This window comes from Bidens hawaiensis, unplaced genomic scaffold (genome assembly GCF_021521415.1).
Source record: "Bidens hawaiensis isolate Kalapana, Puna unplaced genomic scaffold, B.hawaiensis_p1.1 tig00006190_1, whole genome shotgun sequence".
Taxonomy (NCBI): domain Eukaryota; kingdom Viridiplantae; phylum Streptophyta; class Magnoliopsida; order Asterales; family Asteraceae; genus Bidens; species Bidens hawaiensis.
The window spans coordinates 416338-437874 of record NW_027491410.1 but is presented as its reverse complement, the minus strand read 5'-3'; the positions used below and the strand labels follow the sequence as shown (position 1 = coordinate 437874).

Genomic DNA, 21537 nt, shown 5'->3' with positions numbered 1-21537 from the left:
AATATGTTGAAACATAACCAAATAGAGGTTGTGCAAGAAACAAAACCATAAGACGAGAAATGATGACTGTCACCGATGGCCAGTTTGGGCGGTTTCGCGGTTTCCAACCGAACCATGAACACCCAAGAAAACATGATGCATTTTGGGCTTTCTTTGTATTAATGTAACTTTGATATAGCACGAGTCAGTTATGAGTGTAATGACTTTATTGATCTTACTATGATACACTACAAGACAATTGTGACTTTTATCGTTGATTTATCGATGTAACATGATGCATGTCATGCGCCTCTACACCAACCCCGCTGTTCTGGTAAACTCTACCATCATGAGATTTTGTACGAAATTCAAAACCGTTGATGTCGTATGAGTCGTATTTGTAAACGTTGCGGTGTGCTCCGTGTGCAATCCACTTTACAGTTTCCGATACAGAACCTGGGGAGCCCGCTAGCTCTCTTTCAACCTGAATTTCATTACAAGGATTAGCTCTCTCTATAAAAGATTTTTGAAATTATAGAAGACTTAATAAATTGATCTACCTTGTCGCGTAACCAGTCACCAAACTTTAAAGTATGCTCCTTCTCCAGAAATGCTTGTCGTTTACCAGGCATTTGGTTTTTCAAAGAGGTCTTGTGTTGTCTGCAAGTAGGAGTATAATATATTGTGAATTAATGTGTGTATATATATATACATATATGGGTGAAGTTACTGTACGCTAATGCCTTAACGTATGGTATATTCTGAAATAATATATAAATATATATATATATATATATATGTATATATATATATATATATGTATATATATATATATATGTATATATATATATATATATATCTATATGGGTGCGTTTGCTGAGCGTTTAAGTTTTCTGAGCGTTTTAGGTTTTTTCCTTTGTTTTTTGCCTTTGAGCGTCTCGCGTATCTTCCGTACGTTAAGGCATTAGCGTACAGTAACTTCACCCTATATATATATATATATATATATATATATATATATATATATATAATTTAAAGTATATATGTTAGTAATACTTACTCGATATACGGCGCTATTTCAGGCGTATTCTGCAGCACATAGAAATGTGCTCTCTTGAAGAGATCAAGAGAAACTTCAACTGATTTAGCGCCTGTGACAGGAATTGTCTCCCCATTATCATCATGCTTATCATGTGGAATACCAACAGTACTCTTGATGTTTTTTTGGTATTCGCTCAGAAACTCGATTGTTTCTTCTGCAAAGTTCTCCTCAGCAATGCACCCTTCTGGATAAGTTTTGTTTCGCACATGCCCTTTGATAACCTTCATAAACCTTTCAAAGGGATACATCCAACGAAAGCATGGTGGCTCACATAATTTTGTCTATCTGACAAGGTGCACGGTTAAGTGAACCATGACATCAAACAATTATGGAGGAAAGTACTTCTCCAGCAGGCACAGTGTAACTATTTGCTCTTCCTGCATCTTATAAAGCTCTTATACAATGATTTCTTTGCTACAAATTGACTTGAAAAAAAAAAACAAAGCCTGATTATAGCATTTCTCATTGGTTCTGGCATGATGGACCGTATTGCAAGGGGCAGAAACAGTTGCATAAGCATGTGATAATCATGTAATTTAAGGAGTTGTAGCGTCCTTTCTTTAAGATTCACCAAACTAGAGAAGTTAGAACAATACCCTAGTGGAACCTTCAGTTTATACAATGTTTCAAGAAACATGTCTTTTTCTGGTGCTGATAATGTGAAGCATGCTGCAGGCAGTTCTGTATTGTTGCCTTTTTCTTTCGGTTGCAACTCCTTTTTAATTCCTAAAAACTCCAAATCCTTTCTAGCTGCCAATCCATCTTTTGTCCTACCGGGAATGTTCAGCAACGTCCCGACAATACTTTTCTGCCACATTCTTTTCAACATGCATCAAATCAATACAATGTTGGACAGGTAAATACTTCCAATAGCTGAGCCGTTGGTACCATATGTTGAACTTCTTCCAATATGGTTGCGGCGTTGTGTTATCCCTTTTCCTCTTACTCCCACTTAGGGATTCAGATCCCTTTCCCCATTCATTGTTAATGTTTTTGACCTCGTCGTATATCTCTTCCCCTGTCATAGGCTCTTTACACAACTGCGCGTTGTGTAAACATTTCTTGTTTATATGCATTATATGTTGGCTCCCCGACCTCAAATAAAGATGCTAGATCGTCAATTAAAGGCTGTAAAAACACATCAATATTATTTCCTGGCACTCCGGATATTAATAAGTAAAGCATGATGAATTTTCTTTTCATACACATCCAAGGTGGAAGGTTGTAAATGACTGCTAAAACAGGCCAGACACTGTGGTTTCTGTTGCCTCTATGTACGTCAACCCATCAGTGCAAATCCCTAGATGAAGATTTCTTGGATCGCTTCCGATGGTATCGGAGTACCTGTCATCTATGGCTTTCCATGCTGGTGAATCTGATGGGTGGCGTAAAACACCGGGTTTATTGGTACTCGTGGTGTGCCATGTTAAATTCTCTGTTGTGGTCTTTGATTGAAAGAGGCACTTGAATCAAAGAATAATGGGAAAGTACCACATTACCTTAGAGGGCATGTTTATGTAAGTTTTGTAAGTCTTCTCATCCACCTTCCACCTTGACTTTTTACAAACTGGACATGCTTCCAAATCCTTGTAATCCTTATAGTAAATAATGCAGTCATTGATACACACATGTATCTTTTCGTATCCTGAGCCCATTGCCTTCATCATCCTTTTGCCCTCATACATATTATTTACCATTTCGTTATCTGCAGGTAGCATCTTTTTCAACAATTACAGAAGTTCATCAACAAACTTATGAGATACCCCGTGCTTGCTCTTCAAGTTGAGTAGTTGTACTAATGCAGACAACTTGGTGAAGTCAAGACATCCTTTATATAGGGGCTTCTCAGCGTCAACAAGTAGTTGTAGAAACTGTTGATACTTCTTGTCGCCATTGAAATTGTCTTTTGTAGCATTTACCATTTCTACAGTTTCACAGGCATCTGTTGGAATGTTGGTGTCAACAAACCCAGTATTATTTACATTAGTTGGAATGTTGGTGTCGGATTCTCCATGTTTTATCCAAGTAGTATAACTCTTATCAATTCCAAACCTGTACAAGTCATGTTCTACATCGTCAACACTAAGAGATATGTGGCTCACACACCGAACACATGGACATGAAATAGAATTTTGTGGTGATGTCTCCTTGCAATTACGAACTGCAAAATGTAAAAATGCCTTAACACCATATTTATATGTTTTACTGCACGTGTCGCCTACTGACATCCAAGATTTATCCATCTTCCAAGAATTTTTTTATTAATTGTGTCTTCAACGATATATATATATATATATATATATATATATATATATATATATATATATACTAATTAACGCCAATAAATGTAACCGACTAATTAAATGCAAAAATATTTGGTACTTACCTGAGATTAATGAAGCTGTTTGGTAGGATTGAGATTGATGAGAGTTCAATAAATACACTAGCAGATCAATTATTAGGGTTTGGTGAGATTGTAAGATTTTATTTGGTCAATACTAATTGATGTAGGTGGCTTCCAGAAGATAACTCGATTAATTGGCGGGTAAAAATGAAAATTTTAAACTTTTAAATTTCGTTATATAAATATTAGAAGAGGTTCTATTACGTTCTCAGGGTGTAGCTCAAACGGTTGAGGCGCTTGTGATTAAACATAGATTGCAAATACCGCGGGTTCGAAACTCAGGAGGGAACATATTTTTATTAATTTTTTATAATAACCTCTTTTTAATAAAATAAATACACTTGATTTTGAAAACACTCAAACTAAACTACTCATTAAAAGGCCTTTAAATCCATTCAGAAACATAAAAATACATCATAATAGCTTGTCTAAAATCATAACAAAGTTTCTTAGCTTTTAATTACAAAACTAATTAAAATCCCTAAAAACAACAAGAAGCAAATAAAATACAATATCTTCACTTTTTTTCGGATTCAATCAGTGAAACTACACTCCTTGCAAGTTGATCCTCTAATGACTTATTTGCCCTTATCAAGATAGGAATTATGTATGTACATCTTGTGCACACATCAGATCTTATGGACGAAACACAATCAGACCATGTAAAGAAATCACCATTTTTGCCCTAAGTTAAAAAATATATAATTTAGGGTCAACAATTGTAGATGAATTCCAACTTTATTTGCAATTTCACTAACCTGAGATGCACTATTATAGAACCTCCGAACTGGATTTTTGGTGGTCCTTGATGTTCTTAGAATGGCTTCTTGACCACAAAAACAATAAACCTGAGATCGATTGTTACTGGATGTTGTGGTCCGCGATGAGATTTCTTCCATGGTGAAAAAGGAGTTTTTATTGAAAACAAAACTAGATATATAAGTATATATATAGGAGGGTTTAGAAAGGAGTTGTTGTACACATGCGTGTTACTAGCGTTTTAGGATATTTATATATGTCTATGTACAGTAGCGTGTTGTAAGCGTAATAGACTCTTTTGGATAAATGTATAATATATTTTAAGCTAATTGATTACACGTATTTTTAACAAAGAAAGATGAGAACCATTAATCTATATTTACCATTCATCAAAAGATGCATCACAAAAAGTATCATTAATTACAATACATAAAACATGTTAAGAAAGCATTTTAAGATAATCCATATTTACCATTCATCAAAAGATGTCATACAAAAAGCATCATTAATTACAATACATCACAAAAAAACCAAGACCAGCAAAGCTAACATCACCATCACTCCGCCTTGTCCACAGTCTCCGCCCCCATTTCTTTAAAACTCATGTTGGTTGACACCATAGTTATGGTGTCAACCAGGGTCTCACACACTGAGTCGTAGCATTCAGACTGTTGTTTCTGATAATCAGCAACCATTGCTCGAAACTCATTGTCGTCTTCAAACAACATGATTTTACAGGAGTCGAAGGTCTTTGTTTTTTCGAATGCGAGTCTAGCCTTAACCGCTTCGACTGTCTTCAACAAAGTGTCGTCTTTCTCTTTCTCAAGATCCATCGTTGTTTTCACCATGTTCTTCACGGTTTTGTCAGAAGAATACAGTTTTATTATCTTTCTGAAACTGTTAATGTGATTGAGTAACCAGTAAGTTAGTAAGTTTGATTTGTAGTAAGATCTAGTAAGATATAGCTTAACTTTAATGTAGGCTATCATTACCATAATATTTTTCCCGGCATTTTTGACAGGTGAGTATAATTGTGATCAATTAATTCTGACAGGTGATATAAATGCAAGTAATCTCTAGATTAAACAAAAACACATGAGACAAGTTTGTGCGTTTCCCAAGCATGGGACACCCTTTTGTTTTTATTACAGAGTTATTATTCGTTCGGTTGTGTTTTCCAAGCGTGGGACACCCTTTTGTTTTGTCTGTGAGCCTTTTGGTTATATATACCTACACCACATTTGTGAAACTCATATACCTACATAATTTTAAATTGGTTTTTTTAGTTAATAATGGTTTGCTCATCTTCATCATCATCATCCAAATCCTACAAGGCTGCCCTCAGAAGGCATATTGAGGCTCAAATCGAGATAGATTAAGCTTGTCGGGATACTCTTATTGAAGAATTTGTAAAAACTAGCAACAGCTTGGATGCCAGGGATGTCATTGCAAAAGTTCTTACTCGAATGCCCGCTAGTACTATCCGATATCTTGTTGTTTTGTTTATGGTTGATGTAGGACAGAGAGAGCTTGACGAGTTTAAACTTTTGGGAAAGGCAATTCTTGAACTGAATTGCTCAATGGAATTGAAGTTGAAGTTTCTTATATCACTCAGAAATTAGTATGTGATGGTGTTTCATGAGTGTTTATGATGTAGTGATGGTGTGTTTTTATGTGTGTCACCCAGAGATTAGTAGTAATAAAATTTGTATGTTTGTGATGGTGTGTTTATATGTGTGTTTTGGTAATAATAAAATTTTTATGTTTGTGTTAAAACATTGATTCAACATGTAACTATTATCTTAAAGTGCATTACAAACTGATAACAGAAGACTAGAGATCTCCATAACAAGTATCTTAAAGTACATAGCAGTCAGTTTTGAAATCATTCAAATTTTTTGTTGCCTTTTCTTAAGTTCAACAATCAACTCTTCTCCGGTTAAATGAGTGTCGTCATTTTCATGGAATAGCAGTGCTTTCTTGATAAGAGTATTTCTGTGTTGGTTTATATCCGAGAGGAGGATTTTGCACAAATACTTTGACCTCAACCATTTTAGCTGTCTTTGTTGTTTTGGCCTTCCTTTTTGAAATTACACCCCCATGGTCTCTTCCCATCATATGTCTCCATGTGTCTCATAGCAAAAATACCACAATCTATTCCATTATTTCTCCATGTCATCTTCAATCTATTGATTGTTGCTACTTGGATTTACTGAGTAATGGGGTGTTTGATTGTTTTAAGATACATGCAAAAGACGTTTCTCTAAACAAAATAGAAAGCAATTTAAGTATTTTGAAAAAAATTTTAACACGTATGTATGTTTTTTAGGTTAAAGGTATATATGTTTACCAGTATATCAGGAGTCTTTCCGTATCTTTCCACAAAATTCTCTCTAATTGCTTTTGATTTGTCTTCTAAGCTTTTAAACTTTGCATCAGCTGGTATTTCTTGATTTGCACTGTTGTCAAGTAATTCTATCACTCCTGTTTGAAGATTGAAGGTAACCACAAAGAAATGATCGTGTTGTAGAATTGGCACGAGCACTATAGCAACCTCCTTGAGTGATAGAATTCCACTCCTTGCCATTTCTATTTCGATGTTGTCTGAAAACACAACCAGTCTTTCTTTGTCTGTGTAACCCCTTGACTCGGCATAATGGTCACTTGTCTGTATAATAATTAAAATGCAGATGATTAAAGCGTTTATTGTGCGTTTTCTTATAGTACAAACAAAATAGATTAATTTGTACCAGCACAGTGCTTGAAGCAAAGAATCTGAACGGTGATGCTGCAGATTTTTTCTTTTCTTCAGAGTTCATTACTTCACTGAATGCATCCATTGCATTGGTGGCTATATAAATGCCAGGACAGAAGCTTTCAAAGACCACCTTGAACGAGTCTGTGTGAGTGGACTTGTAGACCTCCTCCCAAATGTCTTCATGACAAAAAATATATACTCTGAAATTATTTCTTCATCTACTGTGACACTAGCAGATACGTCAACCTCTCTCAGAAGATATGGAGAGTTCAGTGTAATGAGGCTTACTTGTTGACAATCCGGTGTCAACTGTTAAACATAAAACAACTCACATTAAATTTGACTGAAAATAATTGTAACTATAATTAAATACCTTCAACCCCTTTTGGTTTTTATTTATAATTAAATACATTCTTTTGCCCATGCAACCACTGTATTAACAACTTCTTCAATATCTACGCACGAGACATTGTTTTCTTGACCTGCATCACACAGATGTAATAAGTTTAAAATAACAGCATAAGTGTTTTAAGAGCGTTTTAATTATACTAATAATTAATTTAGCCCAAATACCTTTTAGAGCAGCCACTGGACCACCAACATCTGAATCTTGTGTTTTAGGGACCACATTATTAGTGAATCTGTTTTCCCATTCACAACATCTAGCAAAGATATTCTCATTTGATGGATGTCTATCCTTTCCTTGACGGACCAACTCGTTGATCTCGGAGCAAATTTTATCAAATTTCTTCAACTTGTTATCCATTGCCTTATTCCAAGACTGTAAAAAGAAAATATAGTTATTGTTAATTCAAAAACATTTTCAATTTATCCCAGCCAGTTGTAATGGAGTTAAATAGTAGTCAACAAGCACGATAGGCATTTGCAAACTTAAAGGTGAATAATCGCTTACATAATCATCCAAATCTTGTTCAGCTGTTTGATCGGCATTATCTGTTTCAGATGCACTTTGACAATCTATTTTTTAATTACATATAATGTTGTATTACATAAAATGCATGTAGATATAAGAGATATGAGAGTTTTTTAGAAGAAAATAACAAGTTTAATACCATGTTCTTGTTTCTCCTCAACTGCAGTGTTTTCTTCAACTCCAGGCTTACCGGCAGCACTAACGGTCACAACAGCAGGAGCAACAGCAGCCTCATCAATCCCTTTCCCGTCAACACTAAACGTTACAGCAGCAACCTCAGTAGCATCTTCTTCTAAGGGAGGACCATTATTCTCCAAGTATTTTTCCATCTTATTAAGAGTAGTTGTTATGTAGTTGACTGCAGGCGTTGTGACGAGAGTCCAAAATGGACCATATTTTTTCTGGTATTCATGCGTGTAAAGCATCACAAGGAAGGTGATCGAACCGTTGTATTGAGCGTTGATACCTCTCCATTCTTCCTTTGTCATTTTCAAGTTTTCAATAACATAGCTGCACCAGTCCATATTTGGAATATCCGAGGTTTTATCAATTGCGGAGATGAATCGTTGATTGACTGTTGTTGATTTTGTCACAAATCCTATACAGGTGTTGAACAACACAAGGAAATTAATCTTAAACAGTTCACCAACTCCTTGATCCGCGGCCAGTTTGTCTTTCACATGCTTTATACTTATTCTTGAATTTGTCGGGAATTGATTTTTGAACAAATCTGTAGTAACATCTTCCCCCAATCTTGGTCTACTCTTGTCTAAAACAGGAATCTTACCCATTGGTATCCCCAACACTTCATGTACTTTTTGTGGTGTTATCTTAATAACACCTCTCCCAATGTTCAATTCATTTAAACGGTTATTATAGTTAATGAGCAACCAATGTACCAAAGTTGTTGTAGTTTGGGTTACTTGAAGTCTTACCATTGACCTGAAACCCATTTCTTCTACACAAGTTTTTTGGGCAGTGGTCATTGCCTTCACTGCATCAACAATATTAATAGGTGCACACCTATTCTTCAATTTTTTGTCTACAAATTCAACAAAAGGTTTTCCCCTCTCGGCTGGCTTCTTTTCTTTAATGGCTCTCTTTTTCGGACGCTGAAAGTTCGGGCCAGAGGTGCTGTGTTCCACCTGTTTCCGCTTTGACAACAACCTGTCGATTTTTGTGTCAAGGTTTGAATCAGAGTCTGCTTCCACAACATGTTTTGTTTTCCCCACCGGAGCAACTTTTTTAGTCTTCCTTTTATCAGTCTTGTTTTTTTCGACAACTGAATCACATACATACAATAAAACATGGGGGGTAGGGGATAACAACACGAATCACAAGGAAACAGAAAACTCTTATCAAACATCACAATGATAAATTCTCATACCAAAGCCATAACACGCTAATCATACACTTATAACATGCTTTAATATTATACATAGATTTAAAAAGAAACAAAGATATGTATTACAACAACAACACGCTTATCAAACGCTTTAATACATACGAAGATTCAAACAAATGCTTACATTTTAAGATTAAGTAAACCTAAAACGCTAAAAAATCATAAATTAACACCTGTTCCATCTTTATTCAGAGACCTATCGTGCTTTTGTTTCGTCCTTGGTTCCGTTCCAGAAGTAGATGAGTTAGGTTTCTTCATTTTGGTTCCGTTACAGAATAATTAAACCACTCGGGCTTGTGCTTGTGCTTGTGCCTGTGCTTCACAGTAGAAACGAATCGTCGACGGTTTTTAGGAATATTGACTTACGAGGTTGAATTTTGGGAATAATTATCGCCGTTCCAGAAGTAGATGAGTTAATCGTACGGTTAGTATTGTATAGTAGCAAAAGGGCGCGTACTTTTAAATTTTAATCGTACGGTTTGTATTGTATAGTAGCAAAATATATATATATATATATAATAGTAGATGGTGATGGACGGTGGCGAAGGTGTGGTGGTTCGTGATGGTGGATGTGTGGTGGTGGGTGGTAGTGGTGGGCAGCGGGTGGTGGTGGCGGAGGTCGGTGGTGATGGTGGTAGGTGGGTGGTGGTGGTGTGGTGGGTGGTTGTGGTGAGTGGTGGTGGAGTGTGGTTAGTGGTTGGTGCTGGAGGTCGTTGTGGTGAATGTGGGCGATGGATGGTGGTAGTAGGTGGTGTGTAGTATGATTTCGGATATGTAATACATGAGACGATGACGGTGCTATCCCGTATGATGACCATGATGACTGGACCAATTATGACAAGACGATGCTAATATAACAACCTGGGTTGTTGGTGTTTATCATATTGATGCTGCTAACCTATATGGTACGGTTTGCTTACGCCAACCCATACGATGGCGACTGTAGCTCGTACGACGAGCATGACGTCTATGATGATGATCACACATATATATGATGATGACCAATTATATGTACCTATATGACAATACGCCACACAGGCGCACACACACACACACACATATATATATATATGTTGATGATGATGGTGACACCGATGTTTAATGACATGTAACCCGTATGATCGACGACGACCATGATAACGTATAAGATGGTCATACTGATGGTAGCATGTACGACTGATGATGTCGTTTGATGACGACAACAATTCATAAGATGGTGCCGACAGTGATCGCTAATATTGGGAGTTTTGTTTACGATAACCCATACGATGCTGACTACATCCCGTACATGGCAATCGGATGATGATGATGATGCTGATGATGATGCTGATGATGATGATGATGATGATGTGTGACGATGATGACGACACTGATAGCGAGATATATGTTACCCGTATAATCAACGCCGACTACGATAGCCTATACAATGACCACGTTGATTACCCGCACGTCTGATGATAATGACATTTCATGGTGACGGTGATCGATGATTATGATGATGATAACCACTATAATACATGATAACCATGATAACTTTATGATGTTGATCATCATCATAACACATATGGTGATGATGATAACCTAGAATATGATAATGATACAAAACTACATATGATAATGATAACACTAGAATGTTATCAGCTTCTCTATTACAAAGTTGTTGATCTTATCCAAAAAATCTTACTAATGGTTAAGATAATACTTCAATAATGAAAAAATTTTAATTTTAGTTAAAAAATACGATTTATTAAACGAACTCAACTTTTAACGAAATTTAATACCGGAATGTTAGTAAAAAAAACTAAAAGTAAATGTTTTTATACGATTTTTAAAAAGTTATAAAACGAAAACCAAAATATATATATATCATTAAATGTGTAGAAATAAATAAAACCAAAATTCAAACCCCTTTTAACTTCAAAACCCTAAATCGACTTCTACTTCGCTTTACTGTAATTCGTATTTACTGTAATTCGTAGACATCGCTTATCCTGGTAAGAACATAAAAATGCCACGTCTAAATAATGGAGTTAAGTTCCTGGTAGATATCGACAGCGATTTCATGAGTAGGATGGTATGTTAATGTTATCTGGTTAATTTTTTTTATGAAACATTTTACAGTTTTGCAACATAGACATTCTAAGAACATTTTTGTGTTACTTATAGCTCATTCCTAAAGCTGTTCAACCAATGTTTGGTGACATGAAATCGAATACCAGCTGTTGTTCGATTTATGATCAAAGTGGTAGAACGTTTTCTGTTGTTATAATCAAAGTACTTGATAACTTTTATTTTGGAACCGGTTGGACTGAATTAATCAGAGAATGTTGTATAGAAGCTGGAACATATGTTGTTTTTGAGCTTAAATCAAGATCTATGTTGAAAATGTTTACTTTCAAAAGAAACGTAAATGATCAATCCGGTACTATAATATGTATTCCAGTCAGAAACCGACACGTCCATTGCTTAGTAAGTTTTAATTTCTGTTTTTAATGATTGTTTCCAAATTCAAATGTCTTTTAATTAACATGTTTAATAGGATTTCCCTGAGTGGTACGTGATTCAAGAATTTGGTGACAATTACATGAATTTGCTTTTCGAGCTTATTGCTCCAGATAGATATATGTTTAAAGTTTCATGTCTTTGGGATGGATGGGTTGTAGGCTAGAGGATGCAAGTATTGAGGTTTTTAAACAAACCAACTTGAAAGGTGGTTCGTTTGTTGTGTTTGAAATCATATCAGATAAGACATTTCATATTAATGTTTTTCATGAAGATGGCATAGAATTTATCCTTCCTGGTCCAAACCAGTTGTTTCTTAACTACCAATTAAGCAATCAAGGTAGTTCCTCCCAAAACCCAATTCATCTTGATGAGCAAAATGATGACTCTAAAATCATCTTCCACATGAACGTCACCAAGAAATTGGTAAATTAAATTTTTAAATTTCTTTTTTATTTACAAGTATATTTGAAATTTGCTTTTCACAACGTCTTCCGGGTCACATTGCTACCAAGATTGATGCCTATGATGGAATGCTAATCACTTTGGTCAATCCCGAAGGTCGTAAAAAAAATGAAACTCCATAGTGAAGCGTCGAAGCTGAAATTCAGATATTCTTTACAAAAGTGGAAAATTTTCAAGGAGGAAAATGAATTACAGATTGGTGATAAGTGCAGATTTGAATATGACTTCAATAAAGGTACTTTGTTAGTTTCAAAAGTTGATTAGTGATTTGGTGATGTTTGGAACATTTGGGAAATATTTGGTGATGTGTTTGGTGAATTTTGGAACATTTGTTATTTGGTCACTCTGGGTAATATTTATATGGTTGTATTGATACACTTTTTAGTTTATTGTGTTGAATGTTGGTTGGTTAGCTTTTAAATGCTTTACTTTTATAGTTTCTTGTATCATCTATTTTGTTATTCACTCTTATTTTGTTTCATGGAATGTATTGTAATGGTCCCTTTTGTATGAAAACTTTTAACGAATGGTAATTATGGAGTATCTTAAAACAAATCGAAAAAACTAATAACACTTGGTTAAATCTAAAAATAAAATAAAAACACTTTGTTAAAAAACACTATTAAGCTTGTAACACGCTAATGTACATAAACATATATAAATGTCCTAATACGCAAGTAACACGCTTATCCAACCATCTTCTATCAAAGTGTCTATTTTCAGCCACAGGTTCTTTGCCGTAAAAACTATGCCAATAATCTATTGGTTCTTAATTAAAAGAGAGGCAAAACTCAAAAAGCTCCAAAATATTGGCTCCAAATATTCAAAAACTCCAAATTACATTTAACACTCCAAAAATCAAATTACACTCCAAATTATTAAAAATTTTCCACTCCACAAATCCGCACGACAGTGATTTATACTCCAAATTACACTCCAAATTATTAAAAAACAATCGACGATGAAGCTTATAGATGAAAGAATCGAAGAAGAACATGTTTTATACTCCGATGAGGAAGCCGACGACGACGCTCAATCAGACGACACTGAAGGCTACTCCAGCGAGGAAGCCAAAGACGACGACGGTCAATCAGACGATGCCATAATGACGATGGCTATCGAACCCTTCAACAGTTGTGCTACTACTCAAAAACCTACAAGGGGGTTGACGAGGTTACCTAAGCTACGTACTGATTATGCAAACTCTGGAGGTGTCAGACTGGTAGTGAAGTTTGATAATCTAGATAGGTTCACTGGCCAAAACATATCAAAGTTTGCAAGTTTTTTAGGGGATGTTGTAAGGGAAATAGTTGTCTTGAGACATTTAAGTTAGAGGGAGGTCACAAAGGAGCTTAGAGATAAACTCTGGGAACAAATAACGGTTATTCTTAATTTTTATTTGTGCATTTTATATTTTGAGAAGTAGTTTACCTTTATTGTATTATATTATGCAGAAATATTTTGAGATTGAGGCGTCTCACAGGCCTTCTGTGATGAATCGGCTCAGACACCTTCTTCGGGATTTCAGAAGAAAAAAGTATGCCAAATACATTATGCCGAACATCGGTATACCTCTGAAGCTGAAGGCGATACCCAAGGGACATAGGACGATAATCAGGCAAGAAAACTGGGATCGCTTCGTTGAGTACACACAATCAGAGCAGTTTCATCCTCTACTCTGCAAACGTAGATTGATCAACTATATATGGTTTATGTTTTTTGTTTAAATATATTGAAATGATTATAATGTGTGGTTGAATAAAAAATCGGCTTCATCAAAGGGAGCTCGAGCAAATAATGTTTTTGATCATCACATGGGAAGAGGGGGTTATACCTACCTTCGAGAGAAACTGGTAATCACCGTCAGCTGCTTTCTCTCTAGTTCAATGATTTGTTGGTTATGTGTCTAACACATGACCATCAGCTGCTTTCTCTTGAATATTTTACAAGTTCAAAAAAAAGGAAATTGAACCGGATGAGATCCCCGGCTGTGCATTAATGTGGATGAAAGGAAGGGAGGACAAAGATGGTGCATACAAGAATGTTGTTGTCGAAGGCGTGACAGCCAAATTAGTATGTTTTAGTACTAAACTTTTTAAATCATGTTAAAGTCAATCCATTGCCTTATATTGGTGTCAAAAAAACTTGAGTCTGTATAACTTGTCTCAACACTTGATATGGATACATAAGCGTGTTACTAGCGTATTAGAATATTTATATATGTTTTTGTACATAAGCGTGTTACAAGTGTATTAGAATATTTGTTTTCTTGCAGGTTCAGCATGAGGAGCAGATCGCCTCCGGAGCCCTGGCACTTGAACCGTGCACAGATGTCGTCACCTTAGTGCTTGGCAAAGAGAAAGGTGGGTTTTTAAAAGGGATTGGGTACGGATTGACAACAGGTAAATATTGGGGTGTGAGTCGGGTAAAAGGCTCGTTTAAGCAACGGATTGCCTAACTTGAGTATGAGGCGGTGCAGAGAGATGAAGTGGTGAACAGGTTGACGACTCTATTTGAATCCACAAATGCTATGCTAGCAAGCCGTGAGAAGGAAAAGTTAGCATTTGAGGCCAGGTTCAGACATCTCGAAGGATTGTTGCCGCAAATGTCGGCAAGTCAAGTAAGTGACGTATGCTACATATTAATTAATGCATTCGACATACATAATTGGCACTATTTTTGACACAATTCATAGGTAAATCTTGTTCCCAACTAGGTTGGTTCTAACCAAAGTACTAATGCTGTGGCACAAAATAAAATGTCATCACCAGTAAGTATCTGACAGTTTCTTTGTTTATTACAACTTTCCATGTGATTTTTCATTTTCCATAACCTAATAAATTGATTTGTAGGCCAGTTCTGTGGGAAACATCTTAACCTCAGGTAAGGCTGTGCAACAAGAATCTGCTTCTCAGGTAAGCATTTGACAGTTTGATTGATTTGTTTTAATAATTAACTTTCCATGTGAGTGTGCTGATTTTGCATAAGTTAATTGTAGGCCAAGTCTGCGGATAAAATAGTTGTCGAAACGGTACCCGTTCCCCATATTGCGACATCAGTAAGTATTTGACAATTTCAGTACTTTTTATAATTCGTTTCCAATGTGAGTGTGCTCATTTTCTATTACCGAATTGTAGGCCAAGTCTATGGAAAAAAGTGTTGACCAAACGGTAGTCGATCCCCATAGCGCGACATCAGTAAGTATTTGGAAATTTTTGCTTTTATATTTTATAACCTAATAAGTCTAACAATTCCAATTTCTTTTATATTACCAATGAAGCCTGTAGAGAACAATGTTGACCAAGCATCAACACAACTACACCACACTCCGGATAGTAACGGCTAGAAAAAACCATCAGTAAGTATTTGGCAATTTCAGTTTTTCCTTTAATTGTTGATTGATTCATTAAATGGTTTTTAGGTAAAACGAAGAAGCCGCAAAAGAAAAGTTGATGTATCTACGGATGAAGCTTCCCCACCTGCTGACATAAAGGTATGTACTGCGTAAAACATTGTTAATTTCCCACCAACATGGGTATGTACTTATATATTGACTTCAACTAAGCCATCTTAATTTCACATGCTTGATTATAGGTGTATGAGTGTCGTTTGTGTGTGCATGACAAGTGTAACAAGGTGGCAAATGGTAAAGTTCATTGGTCACCGGTTCCACAACAGTTGCATGGAAAAGAAATCCCGGAGGGTTGCTATAAAGTTAGTACTGATGGAGCCATAAAGGAACAAGAAATTATTCCATGTGAGGCAGGTGAAATTACGACTGTTGGCGACGCAATTGGTACTTTTGTTGCTTGGCCAGAACACCTAATATTATGTGACCAGGAGGTTCGTTCCCTTTTAACTTAACCGAACAAATATCTATGTTCATTTTCATTTAGTTTAAAAAATGAACACTTGTGTTCGTTTATGTTCGTTTGTTTATAATCTAAACTAATGTAATTGAAAAAATATAAATGAACATAAACGAACTTCCAGCTGAAAGGTTCATGAACAGTTAAACGAACGTTCGGTTCGTGTGCAGGCCTACTATTTTGTTCTATTCAATTACAAAATACGACATTAATTATATATATTTGTTTTTCATATTCTGTTGTTCCAGCTACCACCACTCTCATCCTCAAAAGAACCAGACAGAGCTGGAAAGAAGGCAAAGGCAAAGTACACAACGATAGACCGGGTGACCAAACAGAAGACAATGAGCAGTGCCAAGAAAACCGACGCCTTAGCTAGTATATAGGTAGTCGTTATTTTTGTATTTTGTAAGATATTTAGCATATACATTTGCTTAAGTGAATATTATTGTTATTATAATTTGTTTCTAATTTTGTTTTGTCATGCTTGCTTATTGCTGTTTTATATTACTGCACAAAAATAAAAGTAATTATATATTGCCTAATTACACACAATTTGGCCACATAGAACACATTAAATAGGTGTGGCCAAAAGTAAGACAATAGCCACACCTGAAATTACAAAAATTAGAGTCTATAAATGACCATTAGCCATAACATAAACATTTTTGTGTGACGAAAAGTATGATAATAACCACACTTTATATTACAAAAGCATTATGTGTGACAAACGGTAAGACAATGGCCACACCACAAACTACAAAAGAGTGTTTGAGTGGCAACTTCACATTTTTAGCCACATTGACAACAACCTCCAGTGTCTATATGATATTATTAGCCACACAGTACCTCACTATGTGTGACGAAAAATTTGACAATAACCACACTTTAAATTACGAAAAGCATTATGTGTGACAAACGGTAAGACAATGGCCATACCACAAACTACAAAAGAGTTTTTAACTAGCAATTTCACATTTTTAGCCACATTGACAATAACCTCCAGTGTCTATAAGATATGATTAGCCACACAGTACCTCACTATGTGTGACGAAAAGTTTGACAATAGCCACACTTTAAATTAGGAAAAGCATTATGTGTGACAAACGGTAAGACAATGGCCACACCACAAACTACAAAAGATTATTTGAGTGGCAACTTCACATTTTTAACTACATTGACAACAACCTCCAGTGTCTATAAGATATGATTAGCCACACAGTACCTCACTATGTGTGACGAAAAGTTTGACAATAGCCACACTTTAAATTAGGAAAAGCATTATGTGTGACAAACGGTAAGACAATGGCCACACCACAAACTACAAAGGAGTTTTTGACTAGCAAGTTCACATTTTTAGCCACATTCACAATAACCTCCAGTGTCTATAAGATATGATTAGCCACACACTACCTCACTATGTGTGACAAAAAGTTTTACAATAGCCACACTTTAAATTAGGAAAAGAATTATGTGTGACAAACGGTAAGACAATGGCCACACTATAATCTACAAAGGAGTGTTTGAGTGGCAAGTAAACATATTTAGCTACTTTTAATTTAATATCCAGTGTCTATATCATATAATTAGCCACTTTATTATTAAATTTAAGTGGCCATTTCTTTGCTATATCCACACGGTATAGGTCACAATACAAGCTTAACACAACCCTATTGGCCACGATAATATAAAATTCATGTGGCTGAAACATGAATTCATGTGGCTATATACGTGCAATGGTCACTCATAGTAAATTATCATGTGGCCATTTTCTACCGTCTAGCCACACTTATTGGAGAGGCTTCTTGATGGCCAGCAACTAATTCCTGTATCCTTTAGCCACACTTATTACCACATAAGGCCACTAAAAACTGTGTGTGGCCATATCATATCCACGGTGTCGCGACCTTTGGCCACATATGACCTGAACCAAATGTGTGTGGCTAAAGGCCTACGGCCACACTTTTTTCGTGTGGCCGAATGTCAATTTTCACGTAGTGTCATGTAATATTATATTATCTTCTTAAAATACACAAGTATTTTTTTAGAATATTAAATAGTTTATTTTCAATTAGTTAAAGGTAAATTTTGATTGTGTGAAGTTAGTATCATTTTATATATGCAAGTTAATGTTCATTTAGATAAAATACAATTGAAAATTTGATAATATTTTGACAAACAAATTAAAAGATGAATATTTAGATTACCATATATACTTAAATTTTATTTACTTTTTACTTAACATGACATTACGCCTCTCATTATCCGTTATCATCCGCTTTATCACTAGGACATATTTTTTTTTTAAACTGGTGGTTTCTCTTAAAATCATACATACTTGGATCGCCTCAATTAATCATGTGTAATGACGGGACGCCTTAGTTTTTTACCCTAGTGGTGGCTTCCTAAGAAATCATACACACTTGTATTACCTCATTTAATCATGCTTAATTATATATGGTGATATAATGCACCTAAAATGTGTTGGTTGTATTTACACATATCATCTCTTGTAAAGGGTTAGATGTGGGATTCACATGTGTAGTACAATAATATTATCACATTTTATTTTGAATTTACATAGGTAGTGTTTTTTTTCTAAAAAATATGTGTCGCGCAGGCCACGCGCAGACATTGTCATCTGTTGACTGTATGTTTTTTCGAAGACGTTTCATTGAAAAACGTTTGCGCGAACTCTTCTTGGTGCAGACTTAGCTCATCCACTTCTAAGGTCTGCAGAGTGTTAAACACTACCACCTACCAACACCCACTGTCCATCACCACCGTTCGCAACCACCACTGTCCACCACCCACCATCCGTCACTGTCACACCCCCACCGACGGCAGAATTTAGTAGATTGCACAAAACACACGTAACACTATTAAGGTGACAATATTATCATTGCCATATTAAATTTCCAAGTACATAAGTTCGTATCAAAGATAACATCAACAAAGCAAACTAATCGTTACATCATTTTATTTAAAATAACCTAAGACAATCTGGTGTCTTTAATCTTGATAATTTCATCACACATTCGTACCTGTAGCATATATATATATATATATATATATATATATATATAAGTCAACTATAAATAGTTAGTGAATTTCCCACAAGTCCTTATATAATATAATATGAGGCAAAATCATACAATTCCATGAACATGCATATTAAACAAGCAAGTAATGAAAAATGTAAAATATCGATGAGGCCCTTTTCTATTTGACATAAAGTCTAAATAATAAGGGGAGCGTATAATCATACTTATTGAGGCTACTGCGGCTATGAAGCAATAACAAAATTAAAATTCAATCAATGAGGCATAATTCATACAAGCAAGTGCTGACACACAAGTCCATGATGTTAATTGCAGTTTGAAGCAATAAGGCTGAATAAAACAAAGTATTTTGCTAGGATATATATGTTACCCCCAGAATTTTAAAAGAGTTAAAAAGGGGGTGCGAAAAACTCACTTATTAAGTAGCGAGAAATGAGTAAATAAGCAAAGATGTCAACGAGCGACCCTAGATAGATAAATAAATATGATCAAAATAAGCTCAGGAACAATAAGAACAGATGGCCAACATGTTCGGTTTATAATTTCCTAAACGAAAAGTTTGTTTATTTGTAATTTTATTCTATTTTTATAAGTTAAGTAAAAAAGGTTAGTTACTTGATTTTTAGTCAATTTATTTAGTTTTAGGAAAGATATAGTTTATAATATAGTTATTTTTAATGTAGTTTGGTTCATTTCCAAAACGAATATTATTTAAGAAAACAAGTTACACGAGTGGTTCGTTTTTGATCGAACATGAACTCGGTTTTGAGACGGGTTTATGTCTAACATGTTTGAAATTATATGATGAAGTGACATGTTGGAAAATTTTAGTTTGGTTTATTAGTTTTGCAAGAGTTAGTTTTTAACATAAAACTTTAATAATCGAATATTAGACGAGCCGACGAGCAGTAGTGAAACATAACCATGGCTGTCAATTTTAGGGTGACAACATGATGATCACATGATATGTTGTACAGGAATAATAAATTACTCGATGATGAAATAAAAAAAGAAGAACTTGAATGGTTTGACTTTCTTGGTCAAACTTGAGATTTAGCACAAATTGGGAAGCAAGAACACAGTCGAGAGAGTAAAATGTTGTGGTAAGGAATATTCAGAAGCTTAGAGGGGTTTATTTATGATGAATTTCGTTAATAACAAGGTTGGAGTGAGTAATTGCATGAGCTAGTCTTAAGCAATAGTAGTCACCAATATTAATGAGTTAACCCAATTGATGCAAATGGATGTTAATTAACAACTAGATGCAGGTATAGGTTCATTCCGGACTTGAAAAGACGAGTCAAAGTCCTGGATGTAACACCTCGGCTAAAGCGGAATACACCCGGGTGCGACGTACAGATTGCCCAAAACACATGTGACACTATTAAGTGGCAATAATATCATTAATTCATTCAAATCTCAAGTATACAAGTTTATCAAATGAACTGACACAAAGAAGAAGGAACAAAACAAATGTCTTCTTGTTTATTATTTAAATATCCTAACTTCTAGTATCTTCGTCATATCATCCTCTAATAAAAGTACCTGTAACGTATATATAAAATATAGTCAACTAATTGAAAAGTTGGTGAGTTCACACAAGTTTTGATATAAGTATATAAAACCAAATAATTCCATGAACAGGTGTAAATGAGCAAGTAATGTCCTTTCCAGTTGGGATTGTGCACCAACGTACTCTGATGATAGCGCAAGTAAGTGTCTTCTCCGTTGGTATCAACCAACGTACTCAGATCGGGGTCCCTATTCCACTCATAACATCGAGGTACTGAGTGCATAGGGGAGCGTATGATCATACTTAATGAGGAAACGATGAGCACGTAATCTTTGAGCAAGTAAGCAAGTAAACACACAAGTCCATGTAACGAATTGTAGTTTGTAGATAATAAATAAACGAAATTGAATTGTTGATAGGATATATATGCTACCCCCAAGATAGTTAAAAAGGGTAAAACAAGGGGTGTGAGAAACTCACCTTGATGTTGAAGACAAACTTGAAATAAAACCGAAAGTACGTAAATGAAATCGAAGCAATTGAACGTCACGAACTAGAAATTAAAGCATAAAATTAATATTAACTGACGACTTATAAAAAGTAGATATTCATACAAGCACTATAAGTATTTTTAAACGATTTCTAGAATCCTTAGTATCCAAACAATCCCACGGATTATTAAAAGTTTGACCAAAGTTTGACTTTCCGTTGACTTTGACCAAAAGGTCCAAGTTGTTGACCGTTGACTGAAAATATTGACCGTTGACCAAAATATTGACCGTTGA

General features: G+C 35.2%; 1 protein-coding gene across 1 annotated transcript in view; it reads right to left on the bottom strand.

Moving 5' to 3' along the window:
• The window catches only part of LOC143631663 (uncharacterized), a 251885-nt gene extending 243049 nt beyond the window's left edge, over positions 1-8836 (bottom strand). The window contains exon 1 of the mRNA XM_077100354.1: positions 7485-8836. Within this exon, the coding sequence (XP_076956469.1) occupies positions 8050-8727 (678 nt within the window). The 5' untranslated portion in view covers positions 8728-8836 and the 3' untranslated portion in view covers positions 7485-8049. The remainder of the gene's footprint in view (positions 1-7484) is intronic.
• Between the last annotated feature and the right edge of the window lie 12701 nt (positions 8837-21537).